Here is a 24,520-nt window from a genome sequence, read left to right on the forward strand (position 1 = left end):
CGGGACTTGGAGGATTCCGAGTCCCTGGATGTGGTCAGGGCTTTGAAGATTTACGTGACCAGAACGGCTAGGATCAGGAAGACTGAAGCTCTGTTTGTTCTGTATGCGGCCAACAAGGTTGGTGCTCCTGCTTCAAAGCAGTCTATTGCTCGCTGGATCTGTAACACTATTCAGCAGGCGCATTCTACGGCAGGATTACCATTGCCTAAATCGGTTAAGGCCCATTCCACTAGGAAGGTGGGCTCTTCTTGGGCGGCTGCCTGAGGGGTCTCGGCATTACAGTTGTGCCGAGCAGCTACTTGGTCGGGGTCAAACACCTTTGCAAAGTTCTATAAGTTTGATACCCTAGCTGAGGAGGACCTCCTGTTTGCTCAATCGGTGCTGCAGAGTCATCCGCACTCTCCCGCCCGTTTGGGAGCTTTGGTATACTCCCCATGGTCCTTACGGAGTCCCAGCATCCTCAAGGACGTTAGAGAAAATGAGATTTTACTTACCGGTAAATCTATTTCTCGTAGTCCGTAGAGGATGCTGGGCGCCAGTCCCAAGTGCGGACTTCTTCTGCAAGACTTGTATATAGTTATTGCTTACATAAGGGTTATGTTATAGTTTATCGGTTGAACCGAGGCTATGTTGTTGTTCATACTGTTAACTGGGTAGTTTATCACAAGTTATACGGTGTGATTGGTGTGGCTGGTATGGATCTCGCCCTTAGATTTACAAAAATCCTTCCTCGTACTGTCCATCTCCTCTGGGCACAGTTTCCCTAACTGAGGTCTGGAGGAGGGGCATAGAGGGAGGAGCAAGTGCACACCCAGAATCCAAAGCTGTCTTAAAGTGCCCTATCTCCTGCGGAGTCCGTCTATTCCCCATGGTCCTTACGGAGTCCCAGCATCCTCTACGGACTACGAGAAATAGATTTACCGGTAAGTAAAATCTTATTTTCAATATAACCATCTTGACGGTCTTTCAGCATTTTTATAATAAAAATGTACAAAATGAATACTAATCCCCCCCCCCCCCCCAGACACACACATACAATTTGAAGAAAAATTTTTTTTTTAGTATTAAAGTTGCTCACCTTGTTCTTCACATCACTCTCAGCAGCCCAGTAACCGCAGAGGAACATTGTCAGATAACTTTTACTGCATCATCTGTTTTCCTAACGTGACATAAATGATAAGTAGTATCAATAATGGGGGCTGTTTCCTCCCTCTAATACTCAATGTTGTGTGTGAAGGTTGGGGGTCTGGGCAATGGGAAATCTCCCTAAGTGCATCCCTGAATATATATTGCCTAATTTCTGACAAATAAAATTACCCTAATATATGAAATGTATTATATTTATCTAGTTTTTGCTTATACTGCTGTGTGTATCTTCTTGTTTTACTCTGTACTGTATGTATCTTTGTATTTACCTATATCTCCGTTTAGTTGTGCGTGAAATAGTGTTCATAGAAATTTTTTGTGAAGGATATTGGTAAAGTCTAGGGACTGATTCAATTAACTAGGAGCTTTTCAATTTCTGATGCTCAGCCGCGGTGTAAGACAAAGGGGTTGCATGTAATGCAGATTTTTCTTCATAGCCTCAGGAGCTGGAAGGACAAATTTGCTTTAAATTGCATCCTCTAGGGCAGGGGTGGCCAACCAGTCAGAGACAACGAGACAAAAAAAATGTGTTGGGTACGTCAAAGAGCAGACATCGAGCCAAAGGCGCACATGCAAAAATGGGGTGTGGCCTTGTGCCTTCTAGGCCACGCCCCTGGTATAAAATACATTGAAAAAGCCAGATCCAAGCCAGATCCACATAAAATATATTTAAAAAATCCAGATTCATATAATACACTTCAGCTCCCCCATGTGTCACTCCAACCAGCACCCTCTTGTCACTCCAACCAGCACCCTCTTGTCACTCCAACCAGCACCCTCTTGTCACTCCAACCAGCACCCTCTTGTCACTCCAACCAGCACCATCTTGTCACTCCAACCAGCACCCTCCTGTCACTTCAGCCAGCACCCTCTTGTCACTTCAGCCAGCACCCTCTTGTCACTTCAGCCAGCACCCTCTTGTCACTTCAGCCAGCACCCTCTTGTCACTTCAGCCAGCACCCTCTTGTCACTCCAACCAGCACCCTCTTGTCACTCCAACCAGCACCATCTTGTCACTCCAACCAGCACCCTCTTGTCACTCCAACCAGCACCCTCTTGTCACTCCAACCAGCACCCTCTTGTCACTTCAGCCAGCACCCTCTTGTCACTTCAGCCAGCACCCTCTTGTCACTTCAGCCAGCACCCTCTTGTCACTTCAGCCAGCACCCTCCTGTCACTTCAGCCAGCACCCTCATGTGTCACTTCAGCTTCCCCCAATTCATGCCACTGCAGCAGTCCCTTATGTGTCCTCCTTTTGCTGGTGGGTGTCTCATCTCTAGTATCTGGCTCCCTCAGTTCTAAGTCCCCGTAGTGCTGCTGCGTGTTTTTCTGGAGAGCAGTGGTTACCGGATCTGTTGTGGTCATATGACTTTGTGTGTTAGGAGCCACATTTGAAGAAAGAAAGAGCCGCATGTGGCTCAAGAGCCACAGGTTGGCCACCACTGCTCTAGGGCTTACCTTGTGTGGTAACCAATAGATTCCATGTTGCATGCTTACTGTGTAGGGATATGACTAGTAATTGAATAACTCTGGGAGTAAACCCAGAGCTACAGCAGCATGTTCGAACTATTCATAATTTAATCTGCCTTTAGAAGTGAGACATTAAAGGGCCAAATGAATCAGATCCAAGTTTACAAAAGGTTTTGCCTCTGAAAATCTGGCCACGTTACATATCCATCTGCAAACTCTCCAGAAAATCATAACTTTTATATTCGAACTCTATACCCCCGCCAAGAATGAGCAGAATCTAGAATGATGTAATGGTTAGCATTACTGCCTCACAGCACTGAGGTCATGAGTTCTATTCCCACAATGGCACTAACTATGTGGAGTTTGTATATTTGCCCCGTGCTTTTGTGGGTTTCCTGTGGGTTCTTCCGGGTTCGTCCCACAATCCAAAAATATACTGGTAGGTTAAATGGTTAGGGCAGACTAGATGGGCCAAGTGGTTCTTAATCTGCCGTCAAAATTCTATGTTTTAAGTTCAAGGCCTGCTGAGCCCCCTGCTTAGTGATAATAACTCTGTGGCCAGGATGTTCTGATGTTCTGTTACAATCACTTCCATATTCATGTAGAAAAAGGTGTGTGAGCTATAAGGAAAATACACCCCATACTGTAAATTGTCACATGTATTAAAAGTCATCTAGTCTGGAGCCCTGTGCTTTAATGGGATCCGGTTGGGATCCCAGCAGTCAGAATACAGACGCCGAAATCCTGTCACTACTCGCAATGCTGTCACTGACATCCTGAATAGGGTCACCAGACTGGATTCCGAACGAGCGTCCGCCGGGACGCCGGAGAGTTAAGCCACTGTGGGGAGGGGGAGTTAGGTTTTCGCTGCGGGGGAAGGGTTAGGGTTAGGCTGCCGCCCGAGGCGGTCAGGTTCATGTTGCGGGGAGTGGGGGATAGGTTTAGGCACACCCCTAGGGAGGGTTAGGGTTAGGCTGCGTGTGTGTGTGTGTGTGTGTGTGTGTGTGTGTGTGTGGGGAAGGGGGGTGTATGTATTAGATTTAGGCACCACCGGGGAAAGTTAGAGTTAGGTTGAGCGGGTGGGAGGGTTAGGTTTAGGCTGCTAGAAGGGAGGGTTAAGGATGGGGGGTAAGTATACTTAACTTCCCCTGTCGGGATTCTGATCATCGGGTTTCCGTAGTCAGCATTCCGACCGCTGGCATTCTGACCGCTGGCATTTCAATCCCAACCCGCTTTAATATGGTCCTGGAAATATCCATATCATGTACTGTTTGGAATATTTTATCCCATATATCAATGCCTCTATAAAAATCTAAAATTTTTATGTTTTATAGTGACATTTAAACATTGGGGTGGAGGGCACGTTAGTTTGAGTTTTGCTTTCTAGCTGTTTACTCATTTATGCTTCTTGTCCCGTTCAAAATGACCAATAAACATGGAAGCTATTTATCCCACCGCTGTAAAGGGAACAACAAATGAATCATCACCTGGTGTGTTCTTGCTCGCATAAGTAGACTATTACATCCTCTCTATTTGCAGAATCTCTGCCCACAATTTTATTTTGTGTCCCCCTTCCCCTTACACCTGACGTGATGTCTGAGTGCCGTGCCAGGGCCGTGCTGAGGAGTGTAGTAACAGAGAGGCCTCACTGGACAGGAATTATGACCATTTGCTCATGTGCCACATTCACTCCATCCTGACTGACTGGGAGACTTACCAAACCTTCTAAAGAGGACAGGATGCAGATTCTACCTATCATTGTATAGAATGTACTCCATAAATGATGGCTAGCAGCGGTTCGGTACATCTCTCCCGGAATGCCATGGCATGGGCAGGTCCTTCTTGCCTGCTGGCAAATTTGGACCTGCTGCAACTTCGTTCAACTAAAGCTGGGGATTAAAGGTGTGTGCTGACTTCTATGGGGAAAGTGGCCCTAACTAAGCTGTGGGAGAATTGTCTAAAAGACCTATCTTCTCTTTCCATATACCTATATAACACAATCAGAATAGTCTCTGTAGAAAACAGAGGGACAATAATTTGCCATGTGTATGGTGTTGTACTGATGGGAAGGGGGAGGATTTGGACAGTAAGTAGACCCATCTCCATTAAATATGTATTTTAAATTTGTGTTTCTTCCTGCCAAATGCTTCCACAGAGTGCTTATCTCTCTCTCTCTCTTTCCATGCCAAGTAAGAGAAATATGAAGCCACTTCGTAGACATTCCATAGTAATAAAATGACTGTTTAAACTACTTGTGAGCCATTCAAGCCCCCAGTTACACCAGCTAACTAAATATAACTGTATCGTAATTCCAGCTAAGACTTTATTTATTAATGCAAGTTGTTGTTTTTGTTTTTTTGTTGCCTCCAGGACCTCAAACAGCAGCCAGACATTATCTTCCTGCCACACAATGGAGTCATGCGCCCCAGATGAGTTCTTCCAATCCCTTAACCACGCAGATCAGACGTTCAAGAAGATGGAAAGCTACCTGCGCCACAAGCAGCTGTGTGATGTCGTCCTGATCGCTGGCGATCGTAGGATTCCCGCCCACAGGCCAGTCACAATATCCCACTGTTACATTGCATTGTTTACTAAACGGATAACCTGTGCCCAGAGCGCTGTTCTGTATGACCTTCGTATTATTAGAAATCTTGCATATTAATGGATTGTGCAATTGGAACCTCCCAGAGTTCTGCTGCATCTAAACAGATTTTTTTTAAAGAAATATTTTAAATCTTGTTATGTAGCAAATATGTTTTTTTTAATGGGCTATTTCCTTCCTAAGCAAACATCGTATAACAGGCGTGTCAAGTTTTGTATTGTGTTTGTGTGTTTTTGTTTGTCTTATGCAGGTTTTTTTTAATGTTTAAACTACATATGGGGCCCAGTTATCAACGAGTTTTAGCCATTTAAATTTGTTGCGTATGATAAATGGGGCTCCAGTCAATCTGCCCATAACTGTCATTTTTCAAACACATGACAGTTAGAAGCTGATTGGCGGGAGCACCATTTATCATATGCAGTGAGTTTTAAATAGCCAAAATTCATTGATAAATGGGTCCCATGGACTGACAAGTTCTTCAGCTCAGTATTAGAAATCCATCACACTGTTTTGTCCTAATTAAACAATCTTTTATGTATTTATTTTTGTACATTGGGGGAGATGTATGAAGCAGTGAAAAGAGTGGAGAAGTGAGCCAGTGGAGTAGTTGCTCATGGCAACCAATCGGCTCCTACATATAATTTTATACAATGCACTTTATAAATGCTACCTCAAAGGTGGTTGGTTGCCATGGGCAACTTCTCCACTGGCTCACTTCTCCATTTTTTTCACTGCTTCATACATCTACCCCATTGTTCCTTTATGTCCAAGTAGTTAATTGATGGGCTAACTTATTATCATTAATTTGTTTATTGGTTTGCGGTTCATAAGTGTTTGCTGGTTTCTGCACCTTACCCTCAGAGTGCTGGCGGATAGAGAGACACCTTTTTAATTGCTGTTCAGAATGTCAACTCAAAGGGCTGACATGGTAATAGCTAGAGGCCCATATGTTATTGATGCAAATATATAATGCACTGGCCTCTGTCGGTCAGTTTGCAGTGGCTGGAGTAATTATATCCACATGTGGTACACCGTTACTAATGCTGGATATATATACTGGGCAATATATATCGGCTGTTCAATTGAATGGATAATATATTGTGGTCGCGTTGGCAGGTGTATACCAGCAAATATATTATTCATAGACATATCATGTTGGCCCTGCAGCACAGTTGATGGCTAGTATATCTGCAGAATTCAAAATACCCGTCCAGCTGCATGACAGAGACCAACATATCGAGTGGCCGATTGGTAAATGTGTACACTTATCTCGATCGGCCGCTCGGTTGGCACGATCGGGGGTCCACAGACATATCTGTCAGGTGTGTACCCAGCCTTAGTTACGCATCTATCTATACCATTTGTACATTGTGCTGGCTGCACTTGAGTAAGAGGTTTAAACCCAAAAACCATCTGCTTGTTTGAAGATGTTACCCTGCGTGTCTGCTCCGCTTTAATAAACTAGCTCTCAATGCTTTGATTTTACAATTCCATGGTGCGTAGCCATAGCTAATTCTGATTTCTACATTGTGTCTGGGTTTGAGGAGACCTGCTTAGTAAGTGCTCAGCTCCTCCTGACAACTGGAAGACTCCACAGTATGGGCGTATCTCTAATTGGCGCACACCCTGCACCCATAAACTATGCCTACCTCTCTGCCGACGCTGCTGTGATCACTGGGAAAATGACTGGTCATGGGCAGTAATCAGTAGGAAAATGGTGCCCACACCGTAGACTCTTACTTGGTTCCACAGTCTACTTGGTGAATGCGCTGTCGATAGCGGAGTGCCTGAACGGAGACTGCAGACAGTTCTATTTTTTTAGTTCAGCAAAATCAAACTCACAAAAAAAATAATGAAGAAAGATATATGTATAGGTTAATCTTCGTTGATGTAAATAGCAGTCTTCTGCCAGCACACCCCCATTCTGTCACTAACCCAAAAATAATTTATTTTCATTTACTTCAAGATGAAAGTGATTTAAAGCAGTTCATGCAAACAAAGAGCCGATAAGGTATAATAAATAATTCATCAACGTGAGCTTTGGCGCTTAGCTGTCAGATGTACAATAAATTAGTCAGTACATGCTGCTGAATTGCTAAACAGCCCAGATGATAAAGAAATGTTGTGTCTTTCAGGTTGGTGCTGTCCTCCGTGTCGGACTACTTTGCGGCGATGTTCACCAGCGATGTGAGAGAAGCTAAGCAGGAGGAAATCAAAATGGAGGGTGTAGAACCTAATGCACTATGGGCCTTAGTTCAGTATTCTTACACAGGTAATAAAGATATGTCATGGATTACTCAACATCTTTGCACGTAGGATCTCATTAAGGATTGTAAATCCTTTTCTCTGACGTCCTAGTGGATGCTGGGGACTCCGTAAGGACCATGGGGAATAGCGGCTCCGCAGGAGACTGGGCACAGCTAAGAAAGATTTAGGACTACCTGGTGTGCACTGGCTCCTCCCACTATGACCCTCCTCCAGACTTCAGTTAGAATCCTGTGCCCGGCTGAGCTGGATGCACACTAGGGGCTCTCCTGAGTTCCTAGAGAGAAAGTATATTTTAGTTTTTTTATTTTACAGTGAGATCTGCTGGCAACAGACTCACTGCAGCGAGGGACTAAGGGGAGAAGAAGCGAACCTACCTAACTGGTGGTAGCTTGGGCTTCTTAGGCTACTGGACACCATTAGCTCCAGAGGGATCGACCGCATGGAACCGGCCATTGGTGTTCGGTCCCGGAGCCGCGCCGCCGGCCCCCTTACAGAGCCAGAAGCAAGAAGAATCCGGAAAATCGGCGGCAGAAGACATCAGTCTTCACCAAGGTAGCGCACAGCAGTGCAGCTGTGCGCCATTGCTCCTCATACACACTTCACACTCCGGTCACTGAGGGTGCAGGGCGCTGGGGTGGGGCGTCCTGAGAAGCAATAAATACACCTTGGCTGGCAAATATATCACAATATATAGCCCCAGAGGCTATATATGTGATAAATACCCCTGCCAGAATCCATAAAAAAGCGGCAGTAAAGTCCGCCGAAAAAGGGGCGGAGCTATCTCCCTCAGCACACTGGCGCCATTTCTCCCTCACAGCTCCGCTGGAAGGAAGCTCCCTGGCTCTCCCCTGCAGTCTACACTACAGAAAAGGGTAAAAAAGAGAGGGGGGGCACTAAATTTAGGCGCAATATACATATAGCAGCTATAAGGGGATATAATTTAGTTAATCCCTGATTGATACCCCTTTCACATCGCAAAAATAACCCGGTATATTGCCGAGTTTGAGCCGTGTCAACCCGGTTTGAGGTGCAGTGTGAAAGCGCCATTATGAATTTACCGTGTCGAACAACCCGGTATTTCAACCCGTGTAAAAAGAAGGATCCTACACGGTTCAGAAACGGTTCATTTGGCAGTGTGAAGCCTAAGACCCGCTATATTCAACCCGGTAATCTTAAAAAGGAGATGATAGGTTGTCTCCCTGCATGATGTCACCTGTCTGAACCCGGAAATAAACAGGCAGCACGCTTTAAACAGTGTGTTTTTATTCATACTACATTCACAGTGCTGCATTGCTACAGTGCTTGGAGAATATGGCAAACTGGAGTGAGGATGAGGTTAGGGAGCTGTTACGGATAAGAGGGGAGTCGGAAATCACCCACCAAATGACAGGGACTGTTAAGGATGCAATCACATACAAAAACATAACGAAGATGCTTGCAGCCTCTGGATTCCACCGTACCTCCCAGCAGGTAATCAATAAACTAAAGGCCCTTAAAAGGAATTTCCATAAGGTCCACGACCACAACAGAAACAGAAGTGGTGCTGCCCGTATGGAGTGGCAATATTATGAGCAGTGTGCCACCATATTTGGCCACACAGCACTTGCAACACCGGTTAGCTTATCCTCCAGCATAGCAGCAGCAGAAACAAGACAAATGTTTTCAAAGGGTGAACCGGGTTCAGTGTAAAAGGCACCAACCCGGGAATAACCCGGTAATAACACGGCTCCAAACTGCGATGTGAAAGGGGTATAGCGTGTTCAGACCCGGGTCGGAAGCGTGTTCAAAAGCCGGTTCTTTACCGGGTTAGCGATGTGAAAGCGGTATGATATAGCGCTCTGGTGTGTGCTGGCATACTCTCTCTCTGTCTCCCCAAAGGGCTTTGTGGGGTCCTGTCTTCTGTCAGAGCATTCCCTGTGTGTGTGCGGTGTGTCGGTACGGCTGTGTCGACATGTTTGATGAGGAGACTTATGTGGAGGAGGAGCAGGTGCCTATAAATGTGTTGTCACCCCCTGCGGGGCAGACACCGGAGTGGATGGACTTGTGGAAGGAATTACGCGAAAGTGTCGACTCCTTACATAAAAAATTTGACGACATGCCAAATGCGGGGCAGCCGGCTTCTCAGCCCGTGCCTGCCCAGACGTCTCAAAAGTCATCAGGGGCTGTAAAACGCCCGCTACCTCAGATGGCAGACACAGATGTCGACACGGATACTGATACCAGTGTCGACGACGAAGAGACTAATGTAATGTCCAATAGGGCCACTCGTTATATGACTGAGGCAATGAAAAATGTTTTACACATTTCTGAGGTGACCCCAGGTACCACAAAAAAGGGTATTATGTTTGGGGAGAAAAAACTACCAGTAGTTTTTCCCCCTTCTGAAGAATTGAATGAAGTGTGTGAACTAGCATGGGCTTCCCCCGATAAAAAATTGGTAATTTCAAAAAAATTACTAATGGCGTACCCTTTCCCGCCAGAGGATAGGTCACGTTGGGAAACACCCCCTAGGGTGGATAAAGCACTTACGCGCTTATCAAAAAAGGTGGCACTGCCGTCCCAGGATACGGCCGCCCTAAAGGAACCTGCTGACAGAAAGCAGGAGGCTCTCCAGAAAGCTATATATACACACACTGGTATTATACTGAGACCAGCTATTGCCTCAGCATGGATGTGCAGTGCTGCAGCTGCATGGTCAGACTCCCTGTCAGAAAACATTGACACCCTAGACCAGGGACCCTATATTGCTAAACGTAGAGCATATTAAAGACGCTGTCTTTTACATAAGAGATGCACAGAGGGATATTTGCCGGCTGGCATCAAAAATAAGTGCACTGTCCATTTTTGCCAGGAGAGGGTTATGGACCCGGCAGTGGACAGGTGATGCAGATTCTAAAAGGCACATGGAAGTTTTGCCTTATAAGGGTGAGGAGTTGTTCGGGGATGGTCTTTCAGACTTAGTGTCCACAGCAACAGCTGGGAAGTCAGCATTTTTGCCACATGTCCCCTCACAACCAAAGAGAGCACCGTATTATCAGGTGCAGTCCTTTCGCCCCCAAAAGAGCAGACGGGGTAGAGGCGCGTCCTTTCTGCCCAGAGGCAGAGGTAGGGGAAAAAAGCTGCAGCATACAGCCACTTCCCAGGAACAAAAGTCCTCCCCCGCTTCTTCTGCTAAGTCCGCCGCATGACGCTGGGGCTCAGCAAGCGGAGCCAGGTACGGTGGGGGGCCGTCTCAAAAACTTCAGCAATCAATGGGCCCGCTCACAGGTAGATCCCTGGATCCTTCAAGTGGTATCTCAGGGGTACAGGCTGGAATTCGAGACATCCCCCCCCCCCCCCCCCCCCCGCCGTTTCCTCAAATCTGCCTTACCAACGACTCCTTCAGAAAGGGAGGCTGTGTTAGAGGCAATTCACAAGCTGTATTCCCAGCAGGTGATAGTCAAGGTGCCCCTACTTCAACAAGGACGGGGTTACTATTCCACAATGTTTGTGGTACCGAAACCGGACGGTTCGGTGAGACCCATTTTAAATTTGAAATCCTTGAACACATATTTAAGAAAATTCAAGTTCAAGATGGAATCGCTCAGGGCGGTTATTGCAAGCCTGGAAGAGGGAGATTACATGGTATCTCTGGACATCAAGGATGCTTACCTGCATGTCCCCATTTACCATCCTCACCAGGAGTACCTCAGATTTGTGGTACAGGATTGTCATTACCAATTCCAGACGTTGCCGTTCGGCCTGTCCACGGCACCGAGGGTATTTACCAAGGTAATGGCCGAAATGATGATACTCCTTCGGAAAAAGGGAGTTTTAATTATCCCATACTTGGACGATCTCCTGATAAGGGCGAGGTCCAGAGAGCAGTTGTTGGTCGGCGTAGCATTATCTCAGGAGGTGCTACACCAGCACGGTTGGATTCTGAATATTCCAAAGTCTCAGCTGGTTCCGGCGACACGTCTACTGTTCCTGGGGATGATTCTGGACACAGTCCAGAAAAAAGTGTTTCTCCCAGAGGAGAAAGCCAAGGAGCTGTCATCTCTAGTGAGAGACCTCCTGAAACCAAAACAGGTGTCGGTGCATCATTGCACGCGAGTCCTGGGAAAGATGGTAGCTTCCTACGAAGCGATTCCATTCGGCAGGTTCCATGCCAGAACCTTTCAGTGGGACCTGTTGGACCAATGGTCCGGATCGCATCTTCAAATGCATCGGTTGATAACCCTGTCTCCAAGGACCAGGGTGTCTCTGCTGTGGTGGCTGCAGAGTGCTCATCTCAGAGAGGGCCGCAGATTCGGCATACAGGACTGGGTCCTGGTGACCACGGATGCCAGCCTTCGGGGCTGGGGTGCAGTCACACGGGGAAGAAACTTCCAAGGACTTTGGTCAAGTCAGGAGACTTCCCTACACATAAATGTTCTGGAACTGAGGGCCATTTACAATGCCCTAAGTCAAGCAAAGCCCCTGCTTCAAAACCAGCCGGTTCTGATCCAGTCAGACAACATCACGGCAGTCGCCCATGTAAATCGACAGGGCGGCGCAAGAAGCAGGACGGCGATGGCAGAAGCCACAAGGATTCTCCGATGGGCGGAAAATCACGTGTTAGCACTGTCAGCAGTGTTCATTCCGGGAGTGGACAACTGGGAAGCAGACTTCCTCAGCAGGCACGACCTCCACCCGGGAGAGTGGGGACTTCATCCAGAAGTCTTCCAACTGATTGTAAACCGTTGGGAAAAGCCACAGGTGGACATGATGGCGTCCCACTTAAACAAAAAGCTAGAAAAATATTGCGCCAGGTCAAGAGACCCTCAGGCGATAGCTGTGGACGCTCTAGTGACACCGTGGGTGTACCGGTCGGTTTATGTGTTCCCTCCTCTTCCTCTCATACCCAAGGTACTGAGGATAATAAAGAAAAGAGGAGTAAGAACTATTCTCATTGTTCCAGATTGGCCAAGAAGGTCTTGGTACCCGGAACATCAAGAATTAATCTCAGAGGACCCATGGCCTCTGCCGCTCAGACAGGACCTGCTGCTGCAGGGGCCCTGTCTGTTCCAAGACTTACCGCGGCTGCGTTTAACGGCATGGCGGTTGAACACCGGATCCTAAAAGAAAAGGGTATTCCGGAGGAAGTCATTCCTACGCTTATTAAATCTAGAAAAGATGTAACCGTACAACATTATCACCGCATATGGCGAAAATATGTTGCGTGGTGTGAGGCCAGGAAGGCCCCAACGGAGGAATTCCAGCTAGGTCGTTTTCTGCACTTCCAACAGTCAGGGGTGACTATGGGCCTAAAACTGGGTTCCATTAAGGTCCAGATTTCGGCTCTGTCGATTTTCTTCACTGCCTGAAGTTCAGACATTTGTCAAGGGAGTGCTGCATATTCAGCCTCCTTTTGTGCCTCCAGTGGCACCGTGGGACCTCAACGTGGTGTTGGGTTTCCTAAAGTCACATTGGTTTGAGCCACTCAAAACCGTGGATTTAAAATATCTCACGTGGAAAGTGGTCATGCTTTTGGCCTTGGCTTCGGCAAGGCGTGTGTCAGAATTGGCGGCTTTGTCATGTAAAAGCCCATATTTGATTTTCCATATGGATAGGGCAGAATTGAGGACTCGTCCCCAGTTTCTTCCTAAGGTGGTGTCAGCTTTTCACTTGAACCAACCTATCGTGGTGCCTGCGGCTACTAGGGACTTGGAGGACTCCAAGTTACTGGACGTAGTCAGGGCCTTGAAAATGTATGTTTCCAGGACGGCTGGAGTCAGGAAGACTTACTCGTTATTTATCCTGTATGCACCAAACAAGATGGGTGCTCCTGCTTCAAAGCAGACTATTGCTCGCTGGATTTGTAGAACAATTCAGCTTGCGCATTCGGTGGCTGGCCTGCCGCAGCCTAAATCTGTAAAAGCCCATTCCACGAGGAAAGTGGGCTCATCTTGGGCGGCTGCCCGAGGGGTCTCGGCTTTACAACTTTGCCGAGCTGCTACTTGGTCAGGGGCAAACACGTTTGCAAAATTCTACAAATTTGATACCCTGGCTGAGGAGGACCTTGAGTTCTCTCATTCGGTGCTGCAGAGTCATCCGCACTCTCCCGCCCGTTTGGGAGCTTTGGTATAATCCCCATGGTCCTTACGGAGTCCCCAGCATCCACTAGGACGTCAGAGAAAATAAGATTTTACTCACCGGTAAATCTATTTCTCGTAGTCCGTAGTGGATGCTGGGCGCCCGTCCCAAGTGCGGACTGTCTGCAATACTTGTATATAGTTATTGTTAACTACAAGGGTTATTGTTGAGCCATCCTTTGAGAGGCTCTGTTGTGTTCATACTGTTAACTGGGTATAGTATCACGAGTTATACGGTGTGATTGGTGTGGCTGGTATGAGTCTTACCCAGGATTCAAAATCCTTCCTTATTGTGTCAGCTCTTCCGGGCACAGTATCCTTACTGAAGTCTGGAGGAGGGTCATAGTGGGAGGAGCCAGTGCACACCAGGTAGTCCTAAATCTTTCTTAGCTGTGCCCAGTCTCCTGCGGAGCCGCTATTCCCCATGGTCCTTATGGAGTCCCCAGCATCCACTACGGACTACGAGAAATAGATTTACCGGTGAGTAAAATCTTATTTTTTTCGCATGCCGGGGGCCGCCCAGCATGCAGCCCACCGCCCACCTACTGCGATCACGCAGCAATTGCGATCATGCTGCAATTACAGCGTAATCATGGAAATTACGGAAGCCTCCTGACGTTGCAGCTTGGCTGCGTCAGCAGGAGACCCGCCGCCATTTTTTATTTCAAAGAGACCGCCTGTGACGACACTTAGCCGCCCCGAAAACAAGATGATATGCGCCGCCACGCCCCCGCTTGCTAGGCGCCGCACACCGCAAAGTTCCTTTTTCACCTAGAAAATGGAGCGTTGCCACCCCGTGATCGTCTCTGCCTGTCAGCCAGAGGTGTTCACAATTACTGCGGGCCACCAGCATTAAATGCGGCTGCATGCGCAGGAAGGGACCTGTGCATGTACAGAAGGGCCCTATTGTTAAAAATGTGCTCGTATCGCGAGCCTCCTTGTTCAGTCAGGGAATACTTGACGCTAAGGACTGCTCCAGCTGTGCAGTACGGACAATTGAATACCGCCCAATCGGTAATAATACTTCCACATATTTTCTTTTCTTATTCTGTGTATTGCAAAAAAACAAATGTAACTTTACCCCTTATATTCTATTTTTCTTTATACTGATTTACTGACGTTTATTGGGGAAGTTGTTTATGGGCAAGGTGAGGCATGGAAAGAATAGGTGTATGTGACTGGCTGCAGACACGCTGGTTTGAATACGTTTGCTGTACCCTGTTTCCCCGCAGGAGCTCTTATTGCTGGTCTGTTGGTTGCATTTAATTTCAGGTTGTTCTACATCAGTAGGGATGTGTGAATTGTACTACTTCTTGTATTTCTCATTTCTATTCAGAATCATGCTATTCTGGATGTTATTATATTCTGTTATGTGAAATGTGTTGTACACTCTACGTACCCCCTGCTTTCTGGAGTCCATTAAGTCTCCGCTTCAGCTGCTGTCCAGTGATCCAGATAATAAAGTCTCTTGGTCCCTGATGCAGAAATCTGAATACTATTTAACTGAAGGAAATCAGGCACTGAGTGATATCAGACTTCTTCAAGGGTCATTTTAGTTAAAATACAATTTGATTGAAATTCAAGACCCTTCTTGTTAAATTCATACTTGTATATCTAACTGGCAATAACATGACAGAAATGAAATACTCTATGTAATATTCTATTTGATAGGCCGTTTGTTCCTTTCTGAAATACATTTTTGGTGTGTCTAAATATGTCCTTCATGCTTTCTCTCACCTCCCTGGGCATGTTCTCATATTAGCAGGGTGTCGCTTCTCTGACTGACCAGGATGTGACTAAGGGTGTGTACACACGGTGAGATCCCTGCTATGTTCGATTTTGACTATGCAATTTCCCTTGAACTCCCCCAGAGCCCAGATAGCACAGATAGGACAGATTTTGACTATCTGTGCTTGAGATTTTGTCTATGTACGATTTTGACTAAGTGCCAATTTTGACTATACTTTATACTAGATAGTACACTAGATAGTCAAGATTGACTTGCCTGCACAGTCTATCTAGCCTTACGATACCGACCCCATGGGAGCTCGCATCGGGATCGAATCTGTATCGCAAGCTGCCTAGCACCATGAGATATGCACTAACTTTTCATAAGATTTTGACTATATAGTCAAAATCTTACAGATTTATCTCACCGTGTGTACACACCCTCACAGATATGCAGACTTGCTGTGTGGAAATGCATTTTTTAGGGTGGGCCTGTGATGTCACAGCAGCTGAAATAACTGCAGTATTGCTGTAGGGAAGTGTCAGGGTGAAACTAATCCTTCGACTTCAACTTCATCATTACAGTCATTTACGGAGGTCCTTTAAGATATTTGGCTGCATGTAAACCTATCTATACCACTGTGATCTGTTCTCGGCTGTCAATATTGTCAAAGTCAGAAAAATGTCTCTATGCACGTTGCCATATTTGCACCGCACACTGGTCCGTGCTGCGCGTGCGTACGCTCTCCCGTGAAGGCGCATACCCGCAATAGCGTGCACTCGCAGGCGCGGTATGCGTATTTACGGTAGAGTTTATGTAGTCGTAGCGTGCGACTCATTCGTTACATATTTTCACAATTAATGTAGTTTATAGATCATGGTCCCTTTGATAGTTTCTGAAAGTTTGGTTAAAATAGAATGTCCCTGAGCTGAGGAGTCCCTCTTTGCATCGTACGAAGGGTCTAACAGGAATCATACAGCAGTGTTTGGTACCCATCGGAGGAGTATTTAATTAGCAGTATTCCGGTGTTGGTTTGGAGCGTATTGGTTGCTCGTGCGAATAGTTATGGACATAAGAAGTTATGTCCATTTATTTATTATTATTTGTTCTTACTTAGTCATGCATCTGAACAGTTGGAGACAGGCATCAGTAGGTCTCAAATGTCTCTTTGACCTCAGAGATCCCCCAAACAATAGTTTGCATGTTAAGAGGGCCTCATATCTACACATGCATAAGGTAAACACAGGAATAGTAATTGAAGATCAATTGTACTCCAAATCAGTATCTTTCCCGCAGACGGAGTACAATAGCCTTTAATTACACTGAGCTTTTGAGACTCAATAAGGAGGGCCAACACCTGTGTTTACAAATGGGGCTGGATTTGTATACAGGAGAATGAGGGCTGAGATGTCATTGTCTCAACTGAAAGTGGACATCATGAATATAGAACAAAACCCAGACAGGATTCTGTTTTGTATTCGCCAAACAATAGCTTCTCACTAGACAGGAATGTGTTGGTCATCACCCATTGTGTTACATAACCAAGGCCACTGATGCAGCTGGCTCACATGCTGGGAGGGACACACACTTCCTGTGGTTGACACACCCCCACAGCTGGAATGCAGGTATGATATACCCACTGGAGATCACAGGGCTGACTGACACTCAGAACTAAGCTAGCATCAAGCAGCATGGCGGCTACATCCCCAGGACAGAATTCCTTCCCAAAGGCTAAGTATAGAATCACATGGCTATAGAAGGAAATATAGACATATTGCTTTCTGGTTTAAATAGGATATTGTAACTTGGCTGTGATGATTGTTGGGTGTTAGTGTTGGTGCCCTGTGGAATCTGTGATGGTAGCTGGGATCTTGTTAATCATAAATACCACCATGCAGTACTTTTGAATATGTGCTGGTAGCAATGGCAGGCTGATACTTGTGAGTACCTGGTGGTCTGGTCTTGTGATAACTCATATGCTCTGGTTATAGAGATACTGTGTTTGCTTGAAATTGTGAAAGGTGATTTAGATTGTTTGGAATTGTAAAATCAGAACATATGCATTGTTTTGAGGCTTGGACATTTTGGAATAAAATGGAGTCTAGCTTCTGCCCCATGCGGCATTGTAGGGACGATTGTGTAGCTGGGTGTTGTGTATATAGGGACAGGCAGCATGGGTAAGCTCAAGTACTTTCTAAACAAAGATTCTCAGCATTGATTAACTGCGCAGCGATTGTTCCTCACATGTGTAAGCTTCGCTGCAACCATATTGTCTTTTAATGTTATTGTGAGCCAATCTCTCTCAAATCTCTCTCTCTCTCTTGTCTTCTCATCTTCTCTTATTTCTCCTTAAACTTAACTGTATTGTATTGTGGTGTGTTTCCTGTATAGTTATCTGGTTAGGTGGTTTATGTTATACTGTAGTGTATCATTTGTACTGTGATTCCTTTTTGCAAGTATATTAGTTATAATACATAGTTAATAGGCTTTGGAACCTAAACCAGTATCTGTGTATTTTCTATAGTGTTAAGTGTTCACTTGAGCGTCGGTGACGCTCAAGCAGCTTTGTAGTTAGTCAGGTTACACAAGGTTGCACTTACACCCTGTACTCATATTAAGGTATTCAGTGTATTTCATTGGTATAAGGTTTTAACATAAAGGTATAGTGTTGTGAGCGTCTGCATCGCTGGTGACCTCCTCGTGGTCTCGAGCGTAGGCTACGCTACAGCGAATCATTCCCCTAGACATAACCAATAACGTGTCCTGTGATCACTGGGCCGTGAGCGAACGTGACGCTTGAGCGTCTCGCCTACGGCTTAGCGATCGTTACGCAGATAGCGTACCCATACGGTATTTCTTAAGCAAACAGCGTACAGTGTTCTTAGCTTCATAAAGGGTTGTTTATACGACAAGGGAATTTGGCATTGTCAATATCCATTTTCTGTATGGACATTTCTCAGCGGTGGGTTTACTGACTGGAAGCTTTGAGGTGTATAGGAAAAAAATTATTACTTACATTTTTTTTATTTTATTTTTACATCATTGAATGTCTATAACTAAATTTTTGTATAATATGAGTTATCGAAGTTCTAGCAATATTTAGAGTCCACATCTTCGCCCCGCAGGTCGTCTGGAGTTAAAAGAAGACAGTATTGAGAGTCTCCTGTCCACTGCTTGCCTTCTGCAGCTGCCCCTGGTAGTGGAGGCATGCTGCAAGTTCTTAATGAAACAGCTGCACCCGTCCAACTGCCTGGGCATCCGTTCATTTGCTGATGCGCAAGGATGTACAGATTTACACAAAGTGGCCCACAATTACACAATGGTGAGTGTATGTGTATTGTGTAACATGGTTAGAGGATTTGGCCTTTAACAAAAAATTCTACTGAACCTAAAATTCATTGGAACCTAATCTGGATACTTAAAATAAGTAAGGGTCTAAGTGACAAAATCATTTTGGTTTCAGTTCCTATGAATCTATGTTTGGTTTGTCCCAATCTCATAATCCATATGAGTAACAGTTGTTTTTTTGTTTGTTTTGGTCCCCCAACCCCCCTATTTTATTTTTATGTACTACAACTCTGAACAAAAGATTGTAAAGCATCAAAACATTGGGGAAAAAACAGAATACTTCGTAATAAACAGGTTGGGATCAGTGGGTTCTTCCTGTCATCACATTCATAGTTGTAGCTTTAAGTAGCGCATTTCAAAAAGGTTTCCTGCTGTCAGTGAGGCTGGGATGTGCAGCCGCCGTCGGTGAGGCTGGGATGCGCCGTCGGTGAGGCTGGGATGCGCCGTCAGTGAGGCTGGGATGCGCCGCCGCCGTCGGTGAGGCTGCGATGCGCCGCCGTGTTGTGAGGCTGGGATGCACCGCCGTGTTGTGAGTAGTGTCTATGAGTGATGCTTACACTTGTGGAGTGTTATTGCTGGGGTCCTGTGATTAAGTTTTGGTGACAGTTGGAAGTAGTTCATTTGTGTGATCGTTAGGAAATAATGCACGGTCATGTGATCTGGTGTGTCCAATCATGTTAGTGGGATTTCTGTGCTTATAAGATTTCATTTTATAAAATTATATGAAGGTTATTTATACAGTACCTGTTTCTCTGTCCTGTATGTTTTACTATTTCTGACTGAAGTCATTATTTTACATTCAAGTGTATTTTTATTTTTAAGTTCTTTGTTTAATAAATGTAACATATAATATAGTTACACTGCTTCTGGGATAAGATTATAATTTTTTATGTTCAGTGTTATTTAAAGCGCAGGCACACATACTTTTTTCTTGGTCCTGTTATGGGGTGTTAGCAGGGCTCCCCTTATTGTCAGCTGCTATTGATAACATTGGCCAGCATCTACTTATAAGCGTGCTTTGGAGCTATATCTATATTTGATGGAGTCCATCCTATTCCAATACTAGTCAAATTCCTTTATACATTTTGATAGTAAAGAGCTGGCTTGGCTGAAGAGAAGATATTCAGTGCACAGTATATGAGTGTAATTGTATTGCATGTTCCAGATGAATCTGCGACTTGCTTGGTGCTGGTCATCTGCTTGCTAGAAATGACTGACACTGCCTACAGATAACCGTGCACTCTGGGAAGGTTCTGAGATGGTAAGCTAGTACGGAAGCAGGCACTAGATGCGATATGGAACATTCTGTTGCTGGCATACGTCTGCCATCCATCTGTCCGTGCAGCATTGTAACATGCCATACTGAGAGAAATAAACTGCGCCTAACACCTTCACGTTTCATTGTGCCCAAGGATGTAACCCTAACAGGGGGTTACGTACTTATGCAGACAGGGTATTTCAGGGGGTTTTCTTAAGATGTTTTTGTAACATAAAACTTGTTCCTTTAAATTGAGTCATTTTGAGTTTCAGTGCTTTGAAATAAAAAATATCACAAATATTACACAGGACATTAAATGGGGAATTCAGTTGTTTTGTTTTTTGTCCATCCAAGTAGACCTGCTTAATGCGTCTAATCCCATCTAAAATCCTCGTTAGAAGTTTTCACACATTACTGCTTGCCACCTCAGGAGGCTGCAGGCGGAAATGTATGCACTCGTGACATGTGCCGCCGAAACGGAACAACAATTGAATTGCCCACTTGTAATAGCAGCTGGGAAAAACAATTGAATCGCCCCCTAAGTGCCTTTTTGTTCCCTAGCTCCTAAATTTTAAAGATAAAGCTTTTTTCCTCGGTGTCATTAGGCCAAACATGGGGACAGATGTACTAAGCCTTTCAGAGAGACAAAGTACCAACCAATCAGCTTCTGTCCTTTTTTAAACACAGCCTGTTACCTGGCTGGTAGGAGCTGATTGGTTGATACTTCCTCTCTCTCCACTCCCCATGGCTTAGTACATATTAATTGGTGGTGATTTCAGTATGGTGTCGTCGCCTGTATTTATATAAAATAATGCAAGAAACCCAAAACACGTGTTGTCCTCATTACCAAGCCACTACTTATTGATATTGGCAAACTGGGTGCCCAATTGACTGGAACATACGTCCATGCCTCTAGCACATAATATAATGTCAAGAATAGATTTTGTTTCCCTGGCATCTTCTTGTATGAAATTAAAGTGGATAAAGCTAATATATATCCTATAGTCCTTTCTCATCCCGCGCTCACTGGGGAGATGTATTTAACCTTCCAGAGGGATAAAGTGGAGAAGTTGCCTGTAGCAATCACTCATTTTATAGCAGGTGCTAGATAAATGATAACTAGAAGCTGATTGGTTTCTTTGGGCAACTTCACCACTTTATTCCTCTCAAAGGTTTGCTGCCTCTCCCCTTTAATAAATAAATGACTGCCTCTCCCCTTTAATAAATGACTGTTTACAGCAGTTACTACGGACAGTGGGGATTCTCCTCTCACCTTGCCAGCTCACTTTCCAAGGCATGTTAAACAGCCTGCCTGGCACGGGTTCAGTATGATATACCGCTGGACGGATGCTGGCTGTCAGTATACTGACAGCGGCATCTCGTCCATCATAATCCCAACAGTCCCCCGTTTAGCCGCCTAACCCTCATCTTTTCCCTACCCTAACCCTCCATTGTGGGTGCCTAACCCTAACCCTCCCACCTAGGTGCCTAACCCTAACCCTCCCTTCCCTGCTGCCTAACCCTCCCTTCCCCGCTGCCTAACCCTCCCGCCTAGGTTCCTAACCCTCCCTTCCCCGCTGCCTAACCCTCCCACCTAGGTGCCTAACCCTCCCTACCCCACTGCCTAACCCTAACCCTCCTACCTAGGTGCCTAAACCTATCCCTCCCTTACCCCCTACCTAACCCTCCCTTCCCCGCTGCCTATCCCTCCCACCTAGGTGCCTAACCCTCCCTTCCCCACTGCCTAACCCTAACCCTCCCACCTAGGTGCCTAAACCTATCCCTCCCTTACCCGCTACCTAACCCTAACCCTCCCTTACCCGCTACCTAACCCTAACCCTCCCTTACCCACTGCCTAACCCTCCCGCCTAGGTTCCTAACCCTCCCTTCCCCACTGCCTAACCCTCCTACCTAGGTGCCTAAACCTATCCCTCCCTTATCCGCTACCTAACCCTAACCCTCCCTTCCCCGCTGCCTAACCCTCCCACCTAGGTGCCTAACCCTCCCTTCCTCACTGCCTAACCCTAACCCTCCCACCTAGGTGCCTAAACCTATCCCTCCCTTACCCGCTACCTAACCCTAACCCTCCCTTCCCCGCTGCCTAACCCTAACCCTCCCTTCCCTGCTACCTAATCTTCTCACCTAGGTGCCTAACCCTACCTTCGCTGCTGACTAACCCTAACCCTCCCACCTAGGTGCCTAAACCTAACCCTCCCTTCCCTGCTGCCTAAACCTAACCCTTCCTACTAGGTGCCTAACCCTAACCTCACCCTGTATGAGCCTAACCCTAACCCACTGTCCGTATGTTCGGGATACCAGCTGTCAGTATTTTGACACCGGCATCCCGTTTGGCATCGGTATATTAATGCTGGGACTGTGTCCTCCCTCGAGATCCCAGTGTCGGTATATAGACACAACACTGTAACAACTAAGCAGCAACATGTGAACTTCCTATTATTATTTTGGGTGTCCGGTAGGTTCATTGTAAGAAGAGATATTAAGAGATATTGTGGGTCTGATTCTCAGTTTGGAGCAAAGCAAAAAACAAAACAAAAATAGAGTAACTTTTCACCTAGGCAAAACCTTATCTAACTGCAGGTGGGGCAGATTTAATACATGCAGAGAGGCTTAGACATTGAAATGCAATGCAGTTGTCTCCCAAATGGACATTAAGGGCCAGGTTTTCGATTTGCACATGATTGCTTTTGAACAGCATGAAGATCTTGAGGGTATATTTACTAAGTGAGAGGTATCCCCACAGGATTTAAAACGACTAATAATAAATTGCTGCCGTTCTGCATTACTTTTACTCCCATTTTGAAGTCTGCGGGACAAAAAAATAGTAGTCGGTGCTTTTAGGTACATGACTTAGTAAACATACCCCTTGGTCTATGTCTTGGTGCGAAATTGATGCACACGCACATCTTGCACCCATGTTTACAGTTGCATGTATCTTGCACTTGTAGCCCCTTGCACCTGGAAAGGCTGGTTAGTGGTATTCGTGTCCCAGTGCAGATGCAAGGTAAGCACTATGCGCCAGCGACTGCCCCTAACTTTTTTATTATGGTGGTGCTGCCCAGGCAGCAGCCCAATCCCTCAGCAGCGACTGCGCGTGGTCCCTCTTCAGTACACATAAAAAGGAAAGCGAGGAGAATAAGACCTGGTTCATTGGCTAGGGTCTGCATCCACTCCAGCTCCTAGAAGCCGTATAATCCTGCTGTAATAAGAGCAGAAGAGGCTTTCCATTAGAAGGTCTTTCTGCTAGTGGCAGTCCCAGTGAGTGTTAACACCTCCGCCGGGACTGCCTATCCGACGTGTGATTAGCAGAAAGCACTTCCAATAGGAAGCAACTGCTACTTCATATACTGGGTAACTGGGGGCTTACAGGGGATTGGTGGATTTATTAGTTGGACTGCAGTAGGTAAAATCTGTCACTGCTCCCCTGTCAGATGCATCTTACTTTGAGTAAGATCTTGAACTCTGTTAGATACCAGATGTAACGTTTACACCTGCATAAACAGGGTCTAAACGTTGAAACTGTTGATGGTGATTGCCGCATCTTTGCTCTAGACTCATGATAGATGTAAGGTATCTTAAGATGGGTTCGGTATGTATTACCGGCGGATGGGATGCCGGCTGTCCATATCTCATTCCCCTACAGAATTCTCTTCAAACTCCTCACCCTTACGTACAAGGCCATCTCTACATCTCCAACCTCCTCTCCCTTCATACTCCCTCCCGCCCCCTACGGTCGGCCGATGACCGCCGCCTTTTCTCTGCCTTAGTCACTGCTTCCCATGCACGAGTTCAAGATTTTGCCCGTGCTGCACCCCTTCAGTGGAATGCGCTCCCCCACTCCATTAGACTCTCCCCAACCTTGCAAAGCTTCAAACGGGCACTGAAAACCCACCTCTTCATCAAAGCGTACCCCTCCGATGCATATCCTAGTCCTTAGGCTGCTCCTCCATCCCCCTGCCCCATGCCTTGAACATCTCTGCTTTGCTTGCATACTGCCATAAGGCCTCCTCCTGCTTGCACGTCATGTCATCTGAGGGCCCTCTTTCCTCTTGTTGTCTAGGCTCTCTTCTCGACACATTTCACTCAGCGACCATCTTTACCTGCTTTTTCTCCTACTGGTAAAGGCTCCTCTCTATCAATGGCCGCCAGCCCCAAGTAGTACAAAGATTACTCCCTCGCTACTTACATCTAAGCTGTATTATGTTTTGAGAATTGTGGTGCTCTTTGTTACCTGTACTCTATTTTTGTTATTTATTTACTGTTATGCTACGTTTTGTCTCCCTGTACTGTCCTTTGTACGGCGCTGAAAAACACTTGTGGCGCCCTATAAATAAAATGTAATAATAATAATCCCACTTGCCAGATTGCTGTCAGCGGGGCGAGCGCTAAGAGTCCCCCTGCTTTCTAATTTGTTTAGAGGGGACAGGGAGCTCTCCAGTATTGCAAACAAACAATGGTAGCTGCTCAATCAATCCTGGAGATAATTATATATCAGGTGCTAGAAAAGAGGAGAGGTCACAAACAAACAGCAGACACAGAGGGGGAAAGTGGGGTCTTTTCTCCCC

General features: G+C 46.0%; 1 protein-coding gene across 4 annotated transcripts in view; it reads left to right on the top strand.

The window, feature by feature from the left end:
* KLHL5 (kelch like family member 5) overlaps window positions 1–24,520 on the top strand; it is a 191,533-nt gene that overhangs the window by 98,883 nt on the left and 68,130 nt on the right. For all 4 annotated transcript variants that reach the window (XM_063922699.1, XM_063922692.1, XM_063922674.1 and 1 more), the window contains exons 2-4: window positions 4,987–5,169; window positions 7,354–7,490; window positions 18,457–18,653. In XM_063922699.1, coding sequence (XP_063778769.1) covers window positions 5,027–5,169; window positions 7,354–7,490; window positions 18,457–18,653 — 477 coding nt within the window. In that variant the 5' untranslated portion in view covers window positions 4,987–5,026. The remainder of the gene's footprint in view (window positions 1–4,986; window positions 5,170–7,353; window positions 7,491–18,456; window positions 18,654–24,520) is intronic.

Source organism: Pseudophryne corroboree, chromosome 1, assembly GCF_028390025.1.
Source record: "Pseudophryne corroboree isolate aPseCor3 chromosome 1, aPseCor3.hap2, whole genome shotgun sequence".
Lineage (NCBI taxonomy): Eukaryota > Metazoa > Chordata > Amphibia > Anura > Myobatrachidae > Pseudophryne > Pseudophryne corroboree.